The sequence below is a fragment of the Mesoplodon mirus genome, assembly GCF_964341445.2.
Source record: "Mesoplodon mirus genome assembly, chromosome: 4".
NCBI lineage: Eukaryota > Metazoa > Chordata > Mammalia > Artiodactyla > Ziphiidae > Mesoplodon > Mesoplodon mirus.
This window is the reverse complement of record NC_138979.1, coordinates 3,696,246-3,722,010: the sequence shown is the minus strand read 5'-3', so window position 1 is coordinate 3,722,010 and position 25,765 is coordinate 3,696,246. Positions and strand designations below refer to the sequence as shown.

The window sequence follows — 25,765 nt, the reverse complement described above, 5'->3', positions numbered from 1 at the left end:
GCACGGGCTCTAGGCATGCGGGCTTCAGTAGTTGTGGCTCGCGGGCTCTAGAGTGCAGGCTCAGTAGTTGTGGCACATGGGCTCAGTTGTTCCGTGGCATGTGGGATCTTCCCGGACCAGGGATCGAACCCGTGTCCCCAGCATTGGCAGGCGGATACTTAACCACTGCGCCACCAGGGAAGGCCTCCTTCTTTTCTTTCTTTTTTTTTTTTTTTGTTGTACGCGGGCCTCTCACTGTTGTGGCCTCTCCCGTTGCGGAGCACAGGCTCCGGACGCGCAGACTCAGCGGCCATGGCTCACGGGCCCAGCCGCTCCGCGGCATGTGGGATCCTCCTGGACCGGGGCACGAACCCGTGTCCCCTGCATCGGCAGGCGGACTCTCAACCACTGCACCACCAAGGAAGCCCTACCCTCCTTCTTTTTTTTTTTGATGGTTGAGTTATATTTTCCTGTACAGATTGCCTTCTTTTATTCTGTTTCTAAAAGATTTTACTGTACCTCTCCTATATGAGCTTACATTTTAAGTGGTCTCAATTAAATTAAAATAAATCCTGATTTTTGAGTTAGGTTTTTCATTTTTTAAAAACATTACTGTTACAAAACATATATAGCTCACTGTACGCAGGACTTCTGTTAAGTAGTCTATGTCAGTTTTTGTGAACATATTACTAACATTAGGATGTTTACATATGTTACTTCTATAGCATTGAGAATCTACACATCTTAGTGTTTCAGACCAAGTTATGGTAGAAAATCCAGTCTGATTGAGTAGATTTAATTGTAGAAGATATTTTATCTGAACGTGACCCTGGAAGGGTCATTTGCATATTAGAGTTAGCCTAGTAAATATTACATACTGAATTTCTTAATCTTTCTGTATTGTGTTTGTATTTTCTCAATATTATTTTTTCTTCTTTCAAAGTGTAGTTTTGAATAGTTTTAAGAAGTATTTGGTTGAGTGAGTTAGGAAAACTTGACAATAAATTAGAACATAAAATATAGTGTTACAAAGCTAGTGCCTTTTCTCCCCCCATCTCCATCCCACACGCTTTTAAAAAATAGTTCAAGATATATTGAGCACTTTTTGCGGGGCATTTGGCTAGGAACTTGCAATAAATAGGTGAGAAGTTTCAAGAATCTCAGTCTAATGAAGTGCCCTCACCTCCTGCTTTGCTTACACATAGATGTGTGTACACACACACACACACACGCACCCGTCATTTTTTTTTTTTTTTTGGTGGTACACAGGCCTCTCACTGCTGTGGCCTTTCCCGCTGCGGAGCACAGGCTCCAGACACGCAGGCCCAGCGGCCATGGCTCACGGGCCCAGCCGCTCCGCGGCATGTGGGATCTTCCCGGACTGGGGCACGAACCCGCGTCCCCTGCATCGGCAGGAGGACTCTCAACCACTGCGCCACCAGGGAACCCCCCCTGTCATTTTTTAACCTGATTTCATTTCGAAAGCAGCATTAAATAGAAGGTAGCATTTTATCTCTCAATCTGAAAACATTGTTCTCAATTTCATCATAGTAAATTTTTCTAGGCTTGCATTAATGCCATAAAATAACTTACTAATTTCACCTTACCACTTACAGTGTACCATTAAAAAGACTAAACACTTTGTTTTGAAAACTAAATATTTAAATATATTCAAGATATATTAGTATGTATAACCAAATAAAGTCAATTGCTTAGATTTTCAACTGCTGCACATATATATATATATATATATATATATATATATATATATATATATGTTCAAAGAAGAAAAATCCTTATGTTTCTGACTATTTATAGCATCTTTCATCAGAAGAAAACTACCACAGCGTTTGTTACAGCCAGTCAGATAGTCAGTGTGGTTCTCCAAGGGGTTGGTCAGAAGAGTTGGATGAACGTGGGCATACCTTGTATACCAGTGACTGTACTAATGAAAAGGTACTTTCTTTTTCTCTCATCTAGTTTTCGTGGCAGATTCCTCTCATAAAATCATTATGTACTGAAGCTTTAGTAGTATTTTTAAAACTCATGAAAATATTTTCTTGTAATTCTGTAATCATGTCAACTGATAATATGAAAACTCAGTGTAACTACTTATTCATGGTTTTAAACTGCTTCCAGTTAGAGTAATGTTTGTGGTGTCAACCTGTTTAAGACAGACCCTTTGAAGAGTAGACCCGTTGAGTGTCAGTCTGCTTACACTTCTTCAGTAAACATATTTCTTTGTGTTTTTCTTGGGGAATAGTTTTTTGGGAATAGTTTTCTCAACATGCTGTTATGACATACCACCTCACTTCCTACACTCCTTTTTCTTTTATAACCAAGTTACATAAAACAAAAACCATGAATCTCGTATTTTATGATTAATCAACTAGTTTGAGAATGCATTTTTTTTTTTTTTTTTTTTGCGGTACGCGGGCCTCTCACTGCTGTGGCCTCTCCCGTTGCGGAGCACAGGCTCCGGATGCGCAGACCCAGCAGCCGTGGCTCACGGGCCCAGCCGCTCCGCAGCATGTGGGATCTTCCCAGGCCGGGGCACGAACCCGTGTCCCGTGCATTGGCAGGCGGACTCTCAACCACTGCGCCACCAGGGAAGCCCTGAGAATGTATTTTGAAATTTTATGTGTTTATCATCAGAGAAGGTAATGGTTTGTTGTGCTAGTTTAAAGAATAAGACCCTTGGGAATAAATGTAGATTTCCTTTTTAAAAAAATTAATTAATTAATTATTTTTGGCTACGTTGGGTCTTCGTTGCTGCACGCGGGCTTTCTCTAGTTGCGGTGAGTGGGGACTACTCTGTGTTGTGGTGCGTTGGCTTGTCATTGCGGTGGCTTGTCTTATTGCAGAGCCTGGGCTCTAGGCGTGCAGGCTTCAGTAGTTGTGACACATGGGCTCAGTAGTTGTGGCACGTGGGCTCTAGAGCACAGACTCAGTAAGTTGTAGTGTGCAGGCTTAGTTGCTCCACAGCATGTGGGATCTTCCTGGACCAGGGCTTGAACCTGTGCACCCTGCATTGGCAGGCGGACTCCTAACCACTGCACCACCAGGGAAGTCCCTAGTTTCCTTATTTTTACCAAACTTAAAATGCAAGTCTATTAGTATAGGTTTGTTATATTTCTTTTGCAATGGTCTTGAGCAAGTAGAATAAAATTCATAAGAATGTCATCTAATATCTCTGGTTGTATAGGCTTCAACTCAATTTTATGTACATTTAAAATATAACACCTGTTTTTTCTTTATAGTGGCTCAAGCATGTTGACGATCAAGGTAGACAATATTACTACAGTGCAGATGGATCTCGGTCAGAATGGGAGTTGCCAAAGGTAATAAACATTAACACTGGATTTCTGTTTAGAAATAGTAGATAAAATAATATCTGAAAATGGTTACAGCAGATTCACTTTTAAATTTTTATTCAACTTCTAAAAAGCAGCAAGACTAGTTTTTTCAGAATTCATCGAGAATCCTTTGGCTAAATTTTTCTAAGATGTGCATATGTCATAGCTATATAATACTGATAATCCCTATTTAAAAATTCTCTTGGTTTAACTTGAAATCAGTTTTTCATTGTTGCTGGATACAGTGTCCCCTTCAGTGCCAATAATGCCAGTAGTTCCCTTGAATATATTGCATCTTCTACATGACGTTGATCTTATATTTATTTTTTTAAAGAAAGAAAAGCAACTCAGTATTCAAGTTTATTCTTGTATGTATATGTGTGTTGTAATTGAGTCAGTCATTAGCAGCTTGTGGCAATGAGATCTAGGGTCTCACTGGCTCTCTCTCTTTAGATAAGTGCACCAGGGCTGAGTTTATCTAAAGCAGTAGGTTTCATAGTGGTCGTATACTTATCACTACTAGTGTTCAGATAATTTTAAGTGAAATCTGAGCAAACATTTAAATTTTAATTGGTACATTATTTTAATGTTTTAGAAGACAAGTGTAAGTAGCAGACATATCTGTAGTGTCAATTACCAGATAGACTTTAGTTTTCTTTGTCCCGGAGTAAGTCAGTTTAAAGAAAAATATTATTAGTATAAAGATACAAGGATATAGAAAAAAATCATTGAAATATAAAGTGCAGTGGATAGTGTAAACTATAGACAGAGGGACAGGAAGGTAACGAATATTAACGCATAGTTAGGAGAAATGGAAAATGGGTGGGAAGTTTCCTAAATTCGTATATCAGGAATTCTAGAAGAAGAAAATGGAGGAAATGGTAGAGAAATAGTATTGGAAAATATAATTTCTGGGAATTTTCTAAAACTAAAGGAAGGCATGCATTTTTAACTGGAAAATATGCCCTCAATACAGACCAGAAGACAGAAAAATAAATACACATGTTGACAGATTTTACTGGATCTATGGAAGTTCAGTAGAGGAGACAATCTTAAAAGCCATCAAAGGGTAGACAACCAGATTACCTGTGGTGTCAGATTGCAGCATTGGACCCATTCCTTACCCACTCCTGTATCAGTGCTGTCTGCTGTGTACCTTTGTAGGGGCCTCCCGCTGTGGATGGGGCATATTGTCCTGCTGTTATCATCATGACTGAATCCAGTCTAGTCATGTGACTTGCTTCCACTGGTGGGACATGAGCAAATGTGTCACAAACATGGTATTGAAATGGGCTTGTGCACCAGGGCTTGCTCTTCCGCTTCTGCCACTGCCATGAGACGAATGCACCAGGCTAGCCTCCTGGACCCAGAAGGAGTAAATGCGTTTTAAGAAAATGAACAGAGCCTCAGAGATCTGTGGGAAAATACAGAAGATCTAACATTCATTTCATCAGAATTCCAGAAGAAGTGGAGAAAGAGTGTGAGGCTGAAAAATATATGCAGAAACGATGTTTGAAAACACCCAAATGTGGCAAAAGACAAATTAACAGATTCAAGAAGCTGAATAAATACTAAACAGGATAAACTCAAAGAAATCCACATCCAGATGCATTGTAATCAAATTTCTGAAAATTAAAGACTTCCCTTTTTCCTCCTCCAAAAAAAATCTTGAAAGCAGCTCAGTGAAACAACATAGTACCTGTAGGGTAATAATGATTTGAATGGCAATGGATGTCTTTTCAGAAACCATGAAGCCAGAAGAAAGTGGTGTAACATTTTACAAATGCTGAAAAAAAAAACCTGTCAACCCATAATTGTACATCCAGCAAAAATATCCTTCAGGAATGAAGGTGAAAAGAATACATTTTCAGATGAAAGTAAACTAAGAGATATATTACTAGCAGTCTTGTTCTCAAAGAATTGCTATAGGAAGTCCTTAAAACAGAAGAGAAATGATAAATGAAGATAACTTGGAACATTAAGAATGAAGAAAGTACAATGGGAAGGGTGAATATCTGAGGAGAGTTTTGTCCTGAGTTTTAAAAATTATGTTTGATCTTTAAAACAAAAATTATAACATTTCTGAAGAAGTACTCATTGTAGGCGGAGATGATATTTAAAACAACTATATCATAAAGAGGGGAGAGTAGTGTGATGTAATTGTTGGTAAGGCTTCCACATTTCACTTGAAATAGTAAAATGCTGATATTGGTAGACTGAGAAATTAAGTATGTACATTGTAATCCCTAGAGCAAGCCCTAAAAAACCGTAACAAGAGATAGACTCAAGAAAGGAGAGGAGGGCCTCCCTGGTGGCGCAGTGGTTGAGAGTCCGCCTGCCGATGCAGGGGATACGGGTTCGTGCCCCGGTCTGGGAGGATCCCACATGCCGCGGAGCGGCTGGGCCCGTGAGCCATGGCCGCTGCGCCTGCGCGTGCGGAGCCTGTGTTCCGCAACGGGAGAGGCCACAACAGTGAGAGGCCCGCGTACAGCAAAAAAAAAAAAAAAAAAAAAAAAAGAAAGGAGAGGAGAAAGGAAAGGAGAAACAGGAATGATAAACAGAACAGAAAACAAATAAAATAGACTTAAATCCTAACATATAAATAATTACATTAAGTGTAAATGGTTTAAACACAGCTGTTAAAAGATTCTCAGAAATGACAAAAAACCGTGACCCAACTATATGTTTCTACAAAAAGGTCACTTCACATGTAATTATATATTACATCATGCTAAAGGTTATTTATCATGTAATCAACAGTAAATCTCATACTTCATGGTGCAATTACAGAAGCTTTGCCAATAGAGTTAGGACCTAGACTGTAACTTTCCCATCAGTGTTTCTATTCAACAATAAAATAAGAAAAAAAAATGAATTGAAAGATTCAGTTGTTCTTTTGATTATTAGAAAATCAGGAGATTCAGCAAACTGAAGAGTGATGATATTAAAATCAACCTAAAAACTACCCATGTCTCTAATAAAAAGTCAATTTGAAAATGTGATAGGAATAAAGATCTTTTTTACATTAGAAGCAGCAGCAACACTAAGAAGAGTCATAACTAAGAATACTCCTGCAGAAGGTTTGTAAGATCTTAATGAAAATTTCAGAGCAGAATTGAGAGACATAAAAGTTGACCTGAAATGGTGCAATACACCATTATGACCTTGGGTTGGGACCCTTAATTTTATAAATGTCCCCATTGATCTGTAAGTTCACTGTATTTCCATTTCCTGTCGCCGTCCCTACCTTTTTTTTTCTTGAACTGATGCTAAATTTTATTTGCAAACAAAGGTCTATGAAGAACCAAAATGTTTCTGAGTAGGAAGAATCTGGGGGCAGGGATGTGGAGTTCCTGCTGTAGTGATTAAGTTGTGGGCACATGTGCAGAGAAATAGACCAGCAGAACAGAATAGGAATCTCAGATGTGGCATCACAAATCAACAGATAAAGCATGGGCTGTGCAATAAATGTTGGGAAGATTATTGGTTATTCACATGAAGAAATGAAATAAACATAGATCTTGACTTCACACCTAGTAATTAATTCCAGGTAGATGACAGTTGTCAACATAATAAGCAAAACTTTAATGGCTAAAGAATGACATGTCAAAGAATATCTTTGACTTCAGAATGGGAAGGATTTCTTAAACAAGACTGTATAAGGAAAAATTATAAAGGGAAAGATAGACAGATATAACTACATAAAATTCAACAGAACACCTTTTGATACAAAAGATACCATATACAAAAGGCAAGAGATGAGCTTCAGACTCGGAAAAGCTACATTCAACTCACATAGCTTATGAAGCCTTAGAAGCCTAAATCTATAAAGAGCCTCCTGGTTCTTTCTGTACACACTAGTGAGAGAGAGAACCCAGTCAAAAACAGGCAAAATATATGACTAAGCAATACAGAGAAGAGGAGATTCATGAAATAAGTATATGAAAAGATGTTCAAATTTATAAGTAATCAGAGAATGAAAAAGAGATAACATTTCACTCTTCTAATAGAAGTTTAAAACTTTGTGCACATGTACATACACTTATTTTATATACACAAATGCATATAAGTCCAACAGTGCCGAGCAGGGCAGTCCAAAGTAGTATGTTCTGCTGGTAGAAATGTAATTAGTACCACCACCTCAGACATGTCCATTCATAACAGAGTCGTTAAATCGTGGTATCTACCTATAATGTAGTGTCACACAGAAGTGAAACACAAATGAGTTAGAGCCGCATACCCACCAATATGGACGCAGCTTTTTTTGGTTTTTGTTTTAATAAAAACATATTGAGTGAAAAAGCAAGTTGAAGATGGATGCATGTGATATGATTCCACTTATATAAAATCTAAAAGCTTACAGGTACTGTGTATTTATAGATACATACGTATGTACTAAAGTGTAAAGTGCATGAGAATGGTGAGCACTGAACTATATGGTACTGTCGGGGAGGGAGGGAGAGGAATGGAATCTGGAAGATGTCTTCAGAGGACTCTAATATTTTTTTTCTTTAAAAAAAAGGTACCTGTTTTATGTTAGATGTGCTGAAGCTTGTGGTGGGTTTTTATTATAGTCGCTGTTCTTTTGTATGTTTGAAATAATTCAAATAAAATTGCAATTAAAATTCTTAAAAGAAAAAAGTTGTTCTAAAAAGATTTCTGAAATGTTGTTTTAGCCATCTTGTTTAACTAGACGTGTGTGTGTGTGTGTGTATTTTAGCTGTGGTATCATCTTATTTTTCTTTTCTCTGATTATGTGACACTTTATTTTTGTCTTCTGTCTACACTAGATTTTATATGACATCTTATTGGTGCTTTATTTGCTTTTATGAACATACTGTTGCCTAATAAAATTACCAGCACCTTTTAAATTGTGAATATTACCCAGTTTAATTTTACATTATTTTTCTTGCCCCTTGGAAAGGATTTCTAAACAACTGTAGTTATAAAGTTCAACAGCTAGGGTAGGTATCCATTAAAGTTCATACACAAGCTTACACGCAACTACACATTTTAATTATTGTTAACGATGATTGTCTGGAAGGAGCTCTGCTTAATAACTCGGTCTCTTCACTTAGCGATATGCGGCGCAGAATTTTTTGGGGGGAAGCCTTTAAGCTTCGTCTTTGTTCATTCTAGAAATGATCCCTTTGTTAACTTCTGTGACAAATTTTAAGATGGCAGTTTGTTAAGCAACAATGAATGAAAAACATATACCCATATGTGATTGCCTGGCTTTGGCAAATTTTTAATGTAAAAAATGAAGTAACAGCTTTGGAAACAGTTTGGGGGACCTGTCTGGACTCATTCTGGGAAGTGAAGAAATGGCATATTATGGAGAAAGATGTTGGAAAGTTTTAAAATTAAAAACAATATAAATAATAATATATTACTGAGATATAGTAGTATAACATAATAAAACATAATGTCACTGAAATTACGAGTCATTAAAATTTAAGATTTACTGGGCTTTTTAGAGAAGTAGATATTAGGTATCCTTTGGTTTCAGGAGAAGGATGTATCCCTTAAAAAGTAGATGAATTTTCTTTTGTCTTTTTTTTTTTTTTTTTTTTTTGCGGTACGCGGGCCTCTCACTGTTGTGGCCTCTCCCGTCGCGGAGCACAGGCTCTGGACGCGCAGGCTCAGTGGCCATGGCTCACGGGCCCAGCCGCTCCGCGGCATGTGGGATCCTCCCGGACCGGGGCACGAACCCGTGTCCCCTGCATCGGCAGGCGGACTCTCAACCACTGCGCCACCAGGGAAGCCCTCTTTTGTCATTTTATTATAATTTATTATTTATTAAGACTGCCTGTATAAAACAGCATAACTCTTAAACCTCACATTTCTCAAATGTTTATGCCTGGTGGTCTAATTGACATTTCAGACACTCACAAGACCTAATACCTTATTGATAATGTGTTCTTAATGTTATATTTCATTTTCAGTTGGTAGTTATTACTTATCCTTTGTACACAACTGATATGTTCAGGATTGGTGTTTGGAACGAGTACCATCTCTGCCTTTTGACTTGGTTATGTTTTACCACTTCAGAGAAACAAATAATAGTGTGTTTGGCCTACATATGGAAAGTAAAAGTAAAGACAAAAACTCCTCTAAATGTGAGAATACTGTTGTATATGAAAGCATCATTAAAAAAACCTAAACGACAAATTGAATTCATGTGGATTTTTGAAGTAGAAGGAACCTTAAAAAATTAATTTGTCCAATGACCTCATTTTATAAATTATAACTACTAATATTTATTGAGAACCTATCAGGGCTACATCTGGCACTTTTTATACTGTTTAATCCTTAGAACTCTCTTTCCATTATATCTGTTTTATAGTTGATGAAACTTAGCCTTGTGGAGATTAAGCGTTTTGCCAAAGATAACATTAACTTGGCCTCTCCAATACCCAAACCTGTGATCTCCTTGACTGTGTCACAGTGCTGGTCAACGATGAGAAAACTCAGGTTAGTGTCACATGGTGGGTTTTGCCTAACACCGTGTGCCACTTGGAGCCAGCATGTGTAGATTCCACTTTTGCCTCTATTACTTATGAGGTATACTTTGTTTTCTTTAGTATAATGCCTCATCTCAGCAGCAAAGAGAAATTGTTAAAAGTAGGAGTCTGGACAGGCGGCTGCAGGAGCCAATAGTGCTAACAAAGTGGAGACATAGCGCCGTCGTGCTGGACGCCAACGACCAGGTAGGACCTTCTGAGGGAACCTGCTGCGAACTTTGCCAAGTTCCTTATTCTGTGTTTTCTCCTCGGTTGAATCTCACACCTTGGTGATGACTGGTTTATCGTATGTCATATCAGTTTGTCCCGGAGTGGGGTTTGGTTTTGAAGGTTTTTGATGTTTGCACAGTGGACCGACTTACATGTGGCATAACTATGTGTTCCACGATACATATGGGCCTAGTAGGTGACAGGTTTTTCTTCATAATCTCTTTTTTTTTTTTTTTTTTTTCCTCTTTTTTGCGGTACGCGGGCCTCTCACCGCTGTGGCCTCTCCCGTTGTGGAGCACAGGCTCCGGACGCGCAGGCTCAGCGGCCATGGCTCACGGGCCCAGCCGCTCCGCGGCATGTGGGATCCTCCCAGACCGGGGCACGAACCCGCATCCCCTGCATCGGCAGGCGGACTCTCAACCACTGCGCCACCAGGGAGGCCCCATAATCTCTTTTTAAAGTCACGTATCTGTTATTGTTTGTCTTCGGTCTCTAGGAGGTCTAATGGTAAAGGCGTTTCACTGACTTTCCCATCCCAGGGACGGTTGGAACCCTGCTCCTCCTGTTCCCCTAAGTGCTCTTTGCACAAGTGCTTCTGAGAAGTCACGTTCTCGGTTTCAAATAGGGAATGGATTTTGATGCAAACATGAGATTGGAAAAGCCATGAGGTTTTGAATTTCCTTGTGAGTTACATCTTTACATTGTGGCTTCAGTTTGGGGATAGAATAGGAACTTAGTACGAACTTGTAGAACAGCAGACATACTAATGTTAAAATCTGAGGGTGGTGGCAACACCCTAAAGCTAAAATATTTGTCGCTGGGGACTCTCTGTTACTTTACCACCAGGCTGCTCCTTTGACATAATTAATAGGTTTCCTGCATTTTTAGGTAGTTAGTGAAAACAGGATGAACTCTCCTGAGGTTTCTCTGTGTTTGTATGCTTTCAGTCTTAAATTCCTTTCTAAATTATCTCAGTCAGACAAGTACTCCTAATTTCTATTTGTAAGGATGTTATGTGGTTGAATGTAGGGGGCATATTAAAGGAATGAAATTTTGGAGTCTGTCTATTGAAGAATGCTTGAAAATATTGGGTTGGCCAAAAAGTTCACTCGGGTGTTTCGTAAGTGCTTGTGGGGGAACCCGAACGAACTTTTTGGCCAACCCAATATACTAGCATTGAGGTTAACCTGTGTAGGTAAGAGTCCTAGAGATTTTAATAGAAAAATTCATTTAACTCCAAGAACCAGATTACAGTTCAGTGTATACAGAAAGCTCCTACTGTATGTAATGAAAGCTCTAGTGCAAAAGCTGTTGTTGAGCCAACTCTACTGGCTCTTGGTACTAGAACCAAAAGGATGGTTATTTTAGTGATGTAGACTTAAAATTTGTTACTCCCTTATAATCTTTCTTGAGATTCATTTTCAGTCTATTATTAGAATAACCTGCATGAAGTTCTTATTATATATCCTTTTTCATCTAATTGTTTCAGCATGTGATAACATGATTTTCTTGAGACCAGAGCTCTACTTGTTTTTGGTAGACATGTCTCCTCCCCCACCTTTATAGATGGAGTCATAGATAGCTACTCCACCAAGTAAACTCTTCTATTTATCATCACACAGTATACACGATTTTAAGATTTGAGATTATAAAAGAGGGACTATACCAGAACAAACTAGCTGACTAATATATGATAAGGGGTGAAATGCGTATAACTTGAAAGATAATCAGAGAAACCTAATACTATGTAGCAAATGTTGTTATGATGATATGGGTCCTAATTCAGTTGCCAGACAGCCTTGGTGGAGCTGGGTGTGTGTGTGTGTGTGTGTGTGTGTGTGTGTGTGTGTGTGTGTGTGTGTGTGTGTGTGTGTGTATGTACATCTGTTTGTTTCTGCCTATGTATGATTTTTACTAAAACCTGCTGCTTGTAGACATTAAGATGTATTTATATATGCATATACATTTATAAGTATACATAAACAAATGGATAAATGTAAAATTGTTGGTTTATAATAATTATAATTGTTGTGTTTACATTATTACTCCATTTGCTATGGTTTTCATTTCTGTAGGACTGATAATGCCATGAAAAATAAGTTGTAATTACCATTCATTTTATTCAATTACTTATTTTCTAGTTTATGGGTCATCAAATCTTTCCTCTTTTTCTCAGAGTGTTTTAATATTAAACACTCTTAGAAGTCAAGAAATTGAAAAGTAAAACATCTGAAGCTGTTAGAAAAAATACTTAAATGAGGCTAAACTGATAATTGGACATTAAATGTAATTTTTATAAAGATATATTTGATAATGATTTTAATGTTTTCTCCATTTATAGTGTAGGTCTTGGATTTCAAGGTTGTTACCTTCAAGGATTGTCCCTGTACAGTTTCACTGCTACCTGGTTTCTGTATTTACGAATTGTACAGGATATAAACCTGAAGACTTTTTTCTAAGTGAATGGATTTTATTAATGGTTTTTTGTATTGTGATTTAATACAAATTCCCAGTACGTTATCCAGTTTCATAAGTATAGTAAAGTAGATGATACAGATGTGAAGATGAATGTCCAAGTAAATTATTTGGTTTTATAGGAAAAATAATAATAGACATTGGCATATGATTTTCCTAATTCTCTTTTCTTGAAATTATTCAAAGCTTCTAGGAGAACAGAGAAAAATGGAGCTTGGCTCTTGGTCCCAAAAAATGTCTTTTTCAGTCTTATCCTCCATGAATAGTTTTACAGATATCTGAGGTAGAAATCACATACCATGTTTTAATATTGACAAAGCAGAATTGCTTTAAAAATGCACATTATTGGTTTGCTCCTATTATATATTCTTGTAGGCTTAGACATTAAAATATATTTTTTTTCCTGGTGAGTTATTAATCTGTAAATCTGAAGTTTCTTCTTTGCATTTTAAACAATCTTGCTTATTTCTAATAATTGGAAAGTTAGCTATAAATTACATTAAATATTAATAGCAATTTAATTTAATTTCTTAATACAAGTTGCCAAGTAGTTCCTGTGACTATTCCTTGCCTAATCCTACCAGGATTCATACCCAGAGCAAGTTAGTATGGGGACTGTTACATTTTTATCCGTTAAGTGTTCAGATTTTACTTATTTTAAATATGGTTAATTTAAGCTGATGCAACATCATGATTTTAAGGCAACATGCATCATTTCTTTTGAGTAATTCCGTATGCGGTATTTAAATTTACTGTAATTGGTATAAAATATGCCATATTTCATAAACTTTATGATATCTGTAGTTTTCACATCTGTACCATATTAGTTTCATAGCTGAATATAGAAGGGAAATAACTAGGAAAAACTTTTTCTTAGCCTCCCTTATTAAGCTTTCCCACTGTCAGTAGAGGGAGAAATATAATTATATGAAATAGAGTAACATTTCTCATTACTTATTTCTTGTAGGAATCTCCACCTGCCTCCAAACCCTGCTATCCTGAAAATGAGTCTTCTCCCTCCTCACCAAAGAACCAAGATACAGTTAGTATGATAGAAGCATGTAGATAATATGGTCCAATTACTTCAATCCATTGCAGTACATTAATTTTCTCTAAGTGTAATGTGTAAAAATATCTCTTGGGCTTCTATTAAATTTCATTGGTCTTTCAAAAAATAATCAGATAATAGGTTTAAATTAAAAATCAGATTTTATTGATTTAAAAATTCCCCCTTTTATGCAAAATATGGTATCTTCGTGATCAACTTGTGTACCATATTTGTAAGCAGTGAATTTATGTTCAGCTTTTACACATAAATACAAAAATCCCTGGAGAATCCTGTCAGATTACACGTTACCCTTCCTCCCTCAGGCCAGCAGTCCAGAGGTAAGAATCACTTCCCTCCTTCTTAACGAGCTTGGATGCCCTTTTTTCCCCACTAAGCTGTCAAATGCATTGCCCAGCCTAGGCCAGGTAATATTGGCGATACAGTGACTTCTCTTTAGTTATTCATTCATTCATTCATTCATTTATTTGCTGCCTTGGGTCTTCGGTGCTGCGTGCAGGCTTTCTCTAGTTGCGGTGAGCGGGGTCTACTCTTTGTTGCGGTGCGCGGGCTTCTCATTGCGGGGGCTTCTTGTTGTGGAGCACGGGCTCTAGGTGCACAGGCTCAGTAGTTGTGGTGTGCGGGCTCTAGAGCGCAGGCTCAGTAGTTGTGGCTCACAGGCTTCGTTGCTCTGCAGCATGTGGGATCTTCCCGGACCAGGGCTCGAACCCCATGTCCCCTGCATTGGCAGGCGGATTCTTAGCCACTGCGCCACCAGGGAAGCCCTTCTCTTCAGTCGTAACTTTGGAGGAATTCTACTTGGTCTCGGTGTTTGCAGCGCCCCGTCCCCAAGTCCGCCCTGTGATCTGCCCCTCCTGCTCCTCCCCTCCAGCGGCCCTCCTTTCCTTTCAGAAGGAGGACGCAGCTTCGTGCCGAGCTCTGCAGCACTGTGCCTGTCCCGGGTCCTCATCCCCCTCCTTGCCCCCCCCCCCCCCGGCGTGTTTTCCTGCAGCCCCGCTGCTCTCCTCTCTGCAAAGGAGCCCGCCCTTCAGCTCCAGGCCCTTCACGCACTGAAACCCGTCTTCCCCGACGTCTCTGCCTGGTCAACTTCTGGTCATGCCTTAGAGCGTGGTTCAGGCTCGGAATTTTCTTCAGATCCTCTAGCTTTGGTCAGGTTTCCCTGTGATACTATTAATAACATTTAATTATATGTTGTTTGAGTCCATAAAATCGAGTAACTCTTCTCATTTCCTATTTCTTGTAGGAACTTCCAACCCTCAGCTCATGTCTTCCCCACTAGACAAGGAAAAGACTCCTTAGAGCAGGGCCAGAGTAACCCCAGTGCCATAGAGCAGCTGTTCCCTGGAGTTTTGCCGAAATGAAATTTTTAAAGCTTTCCAGAAGACAAACTTTTATTGTTACTTCCTTAATTTTAAGAAACTATTATAGACTCTTGTTTGTTAGGATAATTCCGATTTTCTAGAGGCACAGGTTTTTCACAGATGCTGTTTTCCTTGTCTGGCTCTTTTCTCCATCCCCTGAGCAAATCAGGTCTTTTGGTTCCTATCACATGCTGTCCACCCGTCCTGCTGATATTGCTCAGGCGGGTTCCCTGCCTACCGTGGTCCTCAGCCTCTCTGCACCTACACTTAATCTTGTGCTGACCAGTGGGATGACCCCTTAGGGCCTGCCCACACTAACCTCAGCATAATAGCATCTCTTCTTTTTCTTTGAGCTCTCAAGTCACTGATGGCATTAATGGTGTGAAAGTTACCTCGTGTGCCTCTCAGCTCTCTGCTAAGGGTTTAAACTCTGAAGGCACTCAGAGAGAGCGGGGGGGGGGCTGCTTTCTAATACTTTTTATCTTTTGCATTATTTAACACAGTCCTGGGTGCATGAAAATTAAATAAAGATCAAAGTGAACATGATTTTAGTGGTTTTGTCAGGATTTCCTGTATGAATGTAAGGTACTATTACTGCAGTATTCTTAATCTATCCATCCATCTAGAAAAGAAGCAGAAACCCTTTTTAACTTATTTTAAATATGGGTAATATGTAACTTCTGAGAAGGCCTTTTATAAATTATTTACATTTTGGTAAAAGGGAATTTCTTGGTAATCCTGGAAACGTGAGTTTATAAGTGTTCGCATGGGAGTTAAAAGGACGGTTTGCAAATTATTCCCCCAGGCAGTTACCCCTTTCTCAAGAGTTTGCCAGTCACCTGTCTGCCCCAGACTCAGGGTCCCTTCTGATGGCCATGGCAGGGAACTGCCGCAGCAGGATTCTGTTTCGTTCTTTATTTACCTTCAGGTGGAAAACAGGAACAGCTCTGTTCATTCTGCTGAGGCTGTTCTGTTTCCCTGTAAGTGTGCAGCATCCTTCCCCCCAAGCCCCAGCCTGGCCCCCCCGGCTTCTGCTCCCCGGAGCCTCTTCTTTCCTCCTGCAGCCTCTGCCCTCTTCTCTACTTGCCCTGTTTGAACGGAGTCTTTTGCCTGTCTTTCCCACTCTTACCCAGTTAATACAAGCAGATTTTTTTTTTTTAGTTCTTTGTGAGTTAAAATCTGGTTGGTGTAAAGCCTTAGTGTTAAGAAAAAGAAACTGACATCGTAATCAGTGTTAGTTACCTGATGGCATCTTTAAATCTCTGCAGATCGCCTATTGAATCTCTTTATTTATTTATTTTTTATTAAAACCGTATTGAAATATGACTAACATACTACACCGTTCACCCCTTTAAAGTGTATAGTTCCGTGGTTTCTAGTATGTTCAGATAAGTGCAACCATCAGGACGGTCATTTTAGAACATCTTCATCACTTCGAAAAGAAGTACTCGTTGCTGTCACCCCTCTACTTCCACATCCCATCAAGCCCTAAGAAACCAGTAATGTGCTTTCTATCTCACTAGATCTGCCTCTTCTGGACGCTTCACATGAGTGGAGTCATAGAATACATGGTCTCGTTTGACAGGCTTTGTTCACGTAGCGTATGATGTTTTCATTCAGTCTCCTCTAATCAAACCAGATTAAAATTTCATCCCTTAATATAAATTTTAAACATGTTCACTTTTTCTTGTTTTATATCCAGTTTTCAAATGCATTGTTATTTTTCATAGTCACTTCAAGTCCTTTTTTGAAATAGGTAGTGTATACATTTTTTAAAAACTGATATTCCTCTAAAATATGACTGCAACATGGATTAAATAGGATTTTGTAGGCTGATCTAAGAACCTCATCTCTATGTGTCCCAATGTGCCTATGAGGATATGCATTTTAAAGTTCTCATTTACTGAATAGTGAATACAATTTTAAGTATATAATTTGGAAACCTGAGCTTTTGACTTTGTCTTTCCAATTATGGTATTAAAATGCTTTACCCACTTTGGAGAAAAGGGCATTTCAACACGTTTGTTACCAAAAGGGTTTAGTGGACAAATCGGCTAATTTTTTTACATTGAATATTACTATTCTAAAGCCTTTTAAAAAAACATGATTTAAACAATTTTTTATAACACTGGCTCTTTAAACATTTTTTTAATCGAGGTGAAATTCACATAACATAAAATTAGCCATTAACGATTTTAAAGTATATAGTTCAGTGGCTTTAGTGTATTTACAATGTGTGTAGCTGTCACTCCTGCTCAGTTTCAGGACACTTTCATCACCTCAGGGGGAGACGCCTACCATTAAGCAGTCACTGCACCTTTCCCCACCTCTTCTCCCCTCCCCATGGCAGCCTCTAGTATGGACTTACCTGCTCTGGAAGTTTTATCACACTGGTTCTTTTTCAACATTATATCACAGGGCAAGGTTACTTACTCTGTATAGACAGAATCTTTTTATTACATGGTTATAACATGATTAACTGAAGATAAAGATTTTAATGGGAGGTATTGATTTTGACATATAATAATTATTAGCCAAAATTGGGAAATGCTTATCTTACTAAATGAATGTAAAATCAATTAGAAATTCTGGAGCCTGCAAAGTGATTATGAACCTGTGGAAGTTTTCCCAGATTACTCAACAGAACTGACATTTTATTGTTTTCTTGCCTTAATTAGGATAGGACAATCTTACTACAATATTTTTGGTTAAAATTTAACCATATTTTGCCAGTTCATATTAAAACATTCCTGCTTATTTTCAACACGAAGTTTCCCTTGGAGTAACGACACATTTAGACTAAGAAATATTCATGTGTGAGTATGGGCAGTTTTTAAAGGACTTAACAGGTATTTTTATGAAGTTATTTTAGTAAGCTACACAAAAACACTGGTTGACTTTGAGTCCTATTAAGTAGAGAAGAGTACACCGAACAGTATAAACTAATAATCTGCCTAAATTTCCCCCTGAAATCTACACCTGTATAGCCAAACCTGTATCTGCCTGCTTGTCACTTTTATGTCAAATTCAGAACTTCAGTGTTTAAGAGTTAAAGCTTTATTTTCTCCATCACTGAGCTTCTCTTACATTTCTTGGTAGTGTGATAGCACGGCTGCTTTGTTGCTTAATTACTTCAACAAACATGTGTTGAGCCCCGGCACCACGCTAGCCGCTGTGCTGGGCGCTGTCATACATGGTGAGCACAGCAGGTGTGGTCCCGACGCACAGCCTGACAGTAGGTGGCGAATACATAACATGTAGTTGTGCTCTGCATTAGGTGCCACGAAGGAAACAGTCTGGGGGCCCTCGTCAGTCGTTGGAGGGCGGAGGAGCTCCTGCCGAGGGGTCAGGGACGGCTCCTCTAGAGCTTGTCGTCGCAGCTGAGGGCCCCCAGCTGCCCAGCCGCTCGAGCCTGGGAGGCTCCCCGATCTTGCCTCCTTCCTCCCGTCCCGTCCCGGTCAGTCCTGCCGTCCGAGTCGCTCTCACGCGTGGCCCCTCTTCACCGTCTCAGGCCTCTGCCTGGGCCAGGCCGTCAGCACCTCGTGCAGTGATAGGCGTTATCAGAACAGCGTTCCGGTGGCGCTGCATCGCCCGCCCCTGCCTCGCTCGGTCCGCTGCCCGCCCCCGCCCCCTTCCTCCTGCTCGGCTGCACCCCGTACGCAGAGGGAACCTAAGCCTCGTAGAGATGATGCGCTTCCGGCGTCTGTGCCTTCACCCGTCGGTCGCTTCTGTCTGGACGACTCCTGTCCTCACGCCCGGGTCAGGGTCTCCGGGAAGCTTCTCTTCCTCCCTCCTCCCCTCTCAGGTGGAGTTAGGTACGCCTTCCTCTGAGCACTTCTCACACCGCGTGGTAATGGTCATTGCATTGGTACGTTTTGGGCGTGGCACGTTTTGTTCTTATTCTGTGTTCACGTTGGAGTGCTTACTGCTTAGAGCATTAGTGCTTGGGTCTTGGTCCCTGTGAGAATTTCCTGAGAGCTCGGGGCCTTTCGCTGGAAGGATGCGTGTACGTGCACCGTTACGTGCAGTGTTGGTCCCCCCATGACTCAGGTACGAATCCCTGGTCCGGAGTGTCTCTTTCCCCCTCAGGCTTCGGCCGTCTGTCACTGCTGCCGTCCCTTCCATTTTTCTTCCTGTTTGGATGCTGGCATTTCCTTCCTGTCTCTGCTTTTTCACCCTGCATGGTTCCAGCTTTGGTGTTTTTTAATAGGCTTATTCCCACCTCCGCCCTTCCAGTTCCTGTGCTCACATCACCAGTGCCCATCCTCTCAGATTAATGTTACTTAGTTCCTGGATCACTGAAAGTTTTTCTTCCCTCCCTGCTTCTGATGGTAAATTGGGAAAGTTCTTACTTAACATCCTGTGCATACTTATCACCGTGTAATTGATATTTTTATTGAGAGGCAACAGAGAGCTCTTATGAAATGTATCAGGCTTGCATATCTAAGGAGATCCAACCTGTGCTTTCTGAAAAAATTATAGTAATATGGATATTTCCCAAGTTCCCAGTGTAACAAAAGTGAATAACATAATAGTTTGTCAGCTTTGTCTATAGATGTGAGTTATCATCAGACCAGGCAAAACTTTCAAACATTATCTTTTAGACATTAGTGAGAAAATAATGCTATGTTTCTCTCTCATACAAGAAAGACTTTTTTTTTTCTAATTAAAGTACATTGAGAAAATAGCTGAGGTAAATAGTTAGAAATAAATTCTGAGTTGAGAATATTTTTTCCTGTATGTGTGTGTATTGTGTGTGTGTTTTAATGGAAGTAAAATTGACTGCTTTGTCGTTTTCATACAGCGCTCACTAATGGATGATGGCTGTAGGCACAGGCTCATTTTGATTAAATTCATTTGACTGTAGAAGGCTAGAGCGATGAGAAAGTGCTTCTTCAGCTCCACCTGGAAGAATTTTATGATAACATTTAACTTGAGCACAGTGACTTTTGCCTTCCTAGGGTTTGATGATAAAGCTGTGTTGTTGTTTCTTACATCAGCTGACTAATAGATCTAGTTTGTCCAGAGCCCAGTTTGCCATCTGATAATATGTTTAATGAAGCACATATTGAATTCTTTATGCCACATTAAGGCCAGTTCTATGCGTAGTGCCACTTACTTTTAAGTAATTTACTAAATACAGTCACTGCATTTGTTCTACCTACTTATTTTCACATTCTGACAAAGTAGGTTAGTATCTTAAATAATTTTCAGACTCTACTGTTGTAAAATGACAGCAAAGTAAACAGTTCCTTTTTTGTGGTATTTATAGCATGGTATCACTTGCTTTGAACAGGAAGTCATAAATCATTTTTCCAGTGCTGACATGTAGCGTTCATGTGGAAATTTAATTTGATTTTACCTTACCTTATGGCTGCTATTCCTTGAGAAGACCAAGTGTTTAATTACAAAAATAGCTGAAAAAAACTTTACAGAAGTATTAGGAAATTATATTCTTAAGGTAGTCTAGAACTAACCATATTATGCACTGACTGATCTTTTCTTTTAAGCTAATATTTAGAGTACCAGATCATTTTGATTCAGTCCTATGTAAGAATTTGGACTTCATTGTCTGTATGAATGATCTATAAACAGTAATACCTCTGTTCCATATCATAGGGTCAAGAGAAATATGGATTATTAAATGTAACAAAAATTACTGAAAATGGGAAAAAGGTTCGGTAAGTACACAGATCATTAATGTTCTCACATATTTCATCGATTGATATAAATAAAAACTGAATATAATTATATTCTAGTAGAAGTAATTAACAGGTTCAAAGAATTTCAAATGTATTTTCTAATATGATGTATATAAGATTGTCAGGAAGTAGAGGAAAATTTTTCTTTGTCTTGACATATTTCTAAAGGTAAGATTAAATTCAGAGGTGATAAAGTGGAGGATTCTGAGCAGGCATTAGCTTTATTAAAATTTTTTTCAATAAGTAATAAATGCACATGGCAAAATACAAACGTACACAAAACATGTAGTCAGAAGTCAGTCACCAGCCATCAGTTTCCCTCCCCAGAGGTAACCAGTTATGTCTAGTGAGATGTACTATCTTCCTCCAGAGATAGAAAATAGATATATTTACACGTGCATAGATTAATTTTTTTAACACAATCTTTTAACAGTTTATCTTGGAGATGGTGCTACTTCATTGCATGTACAGCTGGCACATAGTTTTTAACTGCTGCATAGTTGTATGTTGTATGGCTGCATCATAGTTTATTTAACTGTTATTTATTTGCAAGTATGTAAATATACCTGTCTATTGGTAGACATTTAAGATGTTTCCATTTTTTGCTATTATAAACAGTATTACCCTCAGTGTCTTGCACGGTTCATTTTGCAAGTATGTAGATACGCCTGTAGAGCATATTTTATGAAAGTGGAATTGCTAGGCCATATGCAGTTGGTCATTTTCATACAATTCCAAATTGTGCCCTAAGGCTCTCAGTCAGTTCCAACCTCAGGAGCCTTGGATTTCTCCATGTCTTTGCCCATTCAGTATGTTGTCAAGCTCTTTGATCTTTGCTAATAGAGATTTGAGAGAAAATGTTGTTTTTATTTGCGTTTCTTTTTAGTAGGGTAGAGTACCACAAGCCATTTATATTTCTTTTTTGTTGTTGTCGTCGAATTATCAGTTTATACCCTTTGTCTCTTTTTCTGTTGGGTTGTTGGGTTTTTTGGGTTAATAAATTAAGGAAATTAACTCTTTGTAAGATACGTTGCATTTTCCCCAGTTTTAAAAAACTGCTGAAATGCTAGGGTTTTATAGCCAAAGTGAGATCAGTCTGTCGTTTAAGAAAGAGTTTAAACTTTCCATGTAGTTGAGTTTTTTAGATTTGCTTTCCTTGACCTGTCTTTGTCAGATTTGGGTACTTGGACGTGTTTCTCTTCAGTGCTTTGAAATAGCTTTACAGATGCTGCAGTTGCCTGTTCCTGGCGCTGCTCCTCGGTAGAAGTCATGTGCGTTGGACCCTGGTTTCTTGTCTCCCTTTTGGGTACGTGTAGTGCACGTAGGTCTGTGGCCATTTTCCCTGCTTTCATTGTTGTCATGTTTCCTGTGATAATTAGTGTTTTAGATTTTCTACTTACTTTGGAATGCGTTTTGGAATACGTTTCCTAAGAATATCATCCATTTCATTATATTCACATTGATTTATAGAGAGCTGAGCACAGTGGTGTTTTAAGTTCCTGTAGTTTAGCGTTGATCAAACATTTTGTTCTGAGGACCTCTTTAAACTCTTAAACATTATTGGTTAGTGCAAAGAACTTTGGTCTATATAGTTTATCTAGAATGATTGACTGTAAGAAATGAAAACTGAGAGATTTTAAGAATCTCTATTAACTCTTTTAAAACTAATAACCTGTTACATGTTAACATGAATAACATCTTTTAGGAAGAAAACCCCCTGTATTTTCTCATGCAGAAAACTTCCATGAGAAGCGTGGCATTGTTTTATGTTTTCAGAAATCTTTACTATTTGGCTTAATGGAAGACACCTGGATTCTCATCTCTGCTTGCAGTCAGTCTGTTGCGACATATTATTTTGGTTGAAGTATATAAAGAAAATGCTCCTTTACATAGATAAAGTTGGAAAAGGGAGGAATATTTTAATACCCTTCTCAGATAATTGTGCGTATTTTTTCTGCTACACCAAAATGCCAAAAATGTTAGTTGCAGTGAAGATTCTGAAAAACTATCCTTAAACTTTCAGTACTCAGTTACATTAAAATCCATGGGTCTGTGTTGCATTGTGAATGAATCTTTACCTATGCATAATTTTGTAGTATCTTGTAGGTCATTTGGAAAATACTGGTTTACTAAGTTTGCCGATTTTTCAAATGTTGGCACGTTTTATTTTATAATATCAAAGAATCATAAATCAGTAATATCATCATCAAAGTCACTAAGTTTTGGAATATTGTCAGCCTCACAGTGGCAGATGTGCCAAGTTTTCCAAAATTCTGCTTTCTGTTTAAAAGCTTTAATTTGTTATTGTGAACATATACTATCATTTATTTTCCTTGAAATGAAAGGCTCACTTCATTTATTTTTGAGATAATGTCTACCTGCCAAGTAGTCAAGTCTAAATAATCCGTGTATCCGTCAGTTGTTTGTTCAGGAAAAAATTGGTTCCATGAAAAAGGTGTGACTAATTCTACCTGCAACTCAATATTTGGATACTGTCATTCATTCAGTATCCATATATTCAATATTTGTTCTGAGATATGCATTCTACAGTTTTTTTGATTTTGAAAATTAAACTCAAAAAGTTTATTTAAAGTGGAAATACATATATATATTTTTTTAAAGTGAGAATATATTTTAGCATTTTTCAGCATACAGAAGTTAGATATTAGCTAAAGAAATATAAGATGGAATATAAAATAAATTTACCAATGAAAATAAATCCTTCCAAAATATCTTGAGATCCACACAAAACAAAATAATAAAATAAAATGAAAATATAATAAAATGATGACAGAACAGGTACCAAACATATGTGTCATATCAGTATAAATAAATGTAAATGCACTATATTCATCCGTTGAAAGAAAAAGGTGCTCAGACTGAAACACAAAGCAAAACCCAATTCAATATTACATACAAAAGAGACATCTGAAAAATGATTCAGAAAAGTTAAAACAAATAAAAATGCATATCAAAGGCATAAAAAGTAAAGCAGGAATAGGGATCTTAGTAGCAGACAGGTTCAACTCGGGGAAGGCACTAAGCATTTTTAAAATGATAAAGCACTGTGGATCAATCCACAGTGAAGATCTCGTCATTAGAAATAGCCATTCACTGAGTAAGTAGTGTTAATGACCATAAGCAAAACAACAGGAAATAAAAGGAAAAATAGAGATTCAGTAGGAGTAAACTTTATTTCACTTTTCAAGTTCAAGTGGACATAAAAAGTCGTAAAATAATCAAGTAGGTCTAATTGGTAGATATTAAATTCTACATTCTGAATATGGAGAATAAACCTTCTTTTGAGTGCGTATAAAGTTTTCACAAAACTGGCCATATGTTTGGCTGTAAGGCGAGCCTTGATAAATTCCTGTGGAAGATACATTTGACGTTCGTTTTAGCCTGCCAACAATTAAATTGCCTTATAACGTGAACACTGGTTACCTCTGGAGAGGTGGTTGAAGGAGAAGAAATGGGGCCTTTTTCTGTATACATTTCTACGTTCAGAGTTTTCATATAGTATGTGTGTTGATTTTGTAATTTAGGAAAGATTTTTAAAAAGCCTTATTTTAGTAATAGTAACCTTGGTTATCAACCAGCATGTAATTTATACGATCTACCGCTTACCTGGTATAGCCTTATTAAGGGAAGGAAGATAACTAAGAGATATAAAACAATCTGTATCTACAGAGAATTAGGTAAGATGAGCATGTTTGTCGAATTTTTAATTGTGAATAAGAATTCTTGCCAAATGCAGTGTTCAGTTCATGTGACTCTAAATTAGTGCCCTTGATCACAAATCTGCTGGATTACCCCCATGTGCACATAGTTAGGTGTATAGTTATTCTGATAACTTACATCTCTCATTGACTTCATTTGTTTTGGGGCCATAAAATGATTGTAATTTCCATTAGAATTATATCCCCAATAAAAACAATTAGAATGTCAGTATGACTGTAAATTGTGGACAACATTGATAACAGCTAAGTAGGTTTTAAGTTTTTAAATTTGGTGAGAAAAACTGGATATGGAGCTTTAATTGGCCATCTTTATCATTACAGAAAGAACTGGTTGACTTCTTGGGCCGTGTTGCAGGGTTCCTCTTTACTGTTTACCAAAACTCAAGGAAGTAGCACAAGTTGGGTAAGTATTTCTTTTGTTTGGAGGCTTTCTACATTTAAATTATGTGGATGGTGTTGCACCTGAACTTCACGAAGTATTCCAGAGTCCTCCTAGCTACCACTAGCTTGCAAATAAGAGTAAATGAGGTTTTCTTAGTTAAAGATGCATTTTGACTCACAAGAGAAAGAAAAGGGCTACTTAGAAAAGTCTGACTCATATTGTTAAAACCAACCAGTTATATTTTATGCATTGAACTGAAAGGTGACCTTACTACTTGGGCATTAGAGAACAGATATATTTCTTGGTCTGTTTTCAGGATGCCAAAGCTTTCCTGTGTCTGTGACTTGGCTCTTTCAGATATTTAGTCAGAAAATAAGCAATCATGTGACAAGCCCCACCTTGACTTGTGATCTGACCCTTGGATACTAGTCAGGTTTCCATGTCTATATATGATATCAGCCAGTTTTGAGAAGAAAAAAGAAATGTCACCATCACTTGTGGGACTTTGAAGCTTTTCGTATATTTGAGTGTTTACTATCGTTACTCCTTGGTTATTTGTAATACAAATACCAAAAATTATAATTTGTGCCATATCATAATAGCTAACATTTTTTAGCTAACAGCTGAAAATGTGTTAGGTACTGTTCTAAGTGTAGAGGATGGTGTATATATTATCCTCTTAACTCTTGGGGGGTACTGTTTATCATTCCCTCTCCCCCTGTTGGAGATGAGAAAATGAAGTATACAACAGTTCAGTGCTTCGCTCAAGGTCTTACAGCTACTAAGTGACAGATCTGGGTACCGTTTTGGCTCCAGAGTCCATGCTCTGGGTATTTCCAAAAAGGTTTTAAAATGAAATTAATCTAATGTTTTTGGTCTGCTTTATATCCTGCCTTAACCAGTATTTCTTACAATTACGGAGTTGATTTAAAATTAACAGGACCTATTGACTTTACGTTTGATAAAAGAG

At 38.2% G+C, this 25,765-nt stretch overlaps 1 protein-coding gene across 4 annotated transcripts in view; it reads left to right on the top strand.

Moving 5' to 3' along the window:
• ARHGAP12 (Rho GTPase activating protein 12) overlaps positions 1–25,765 on the top strand; it is a 111,735-nt gene that overhangs the window by 65,241 nt on the left and 20,729 nt on the right. For 2 of the 4 annotated variants that reach the window (XM_082620012.1, XM_082620010.1), the window contains 5 exons: positions 3,240–3,320; positions 9,920–10,045; positions 13,512–13,586; positions 20,591–20,652; positions 24,735–24,816. In XM_082620012.1, coding sequence (XP_082476138.1) covers positions 3,240–3,320; positions 9,920–10,045; positions 13,512–13,586; positions 20,591–20,652; positions 24,735–24,816 — 426 coding nt within the window. Of the gene's footprint in view, positions 1–1,797; positions 1,936–3,239; positions 3,321–9,919; positions 10,046–13,511; positions 13,587–20,590; positions 20,653–24,734; positions 24,817–25,765 lie in introns of all 4 variants that reach the window. The other 2 variants (XM_082620013.1, XM_082620011.1) reach the window with 2 other exon arrangements.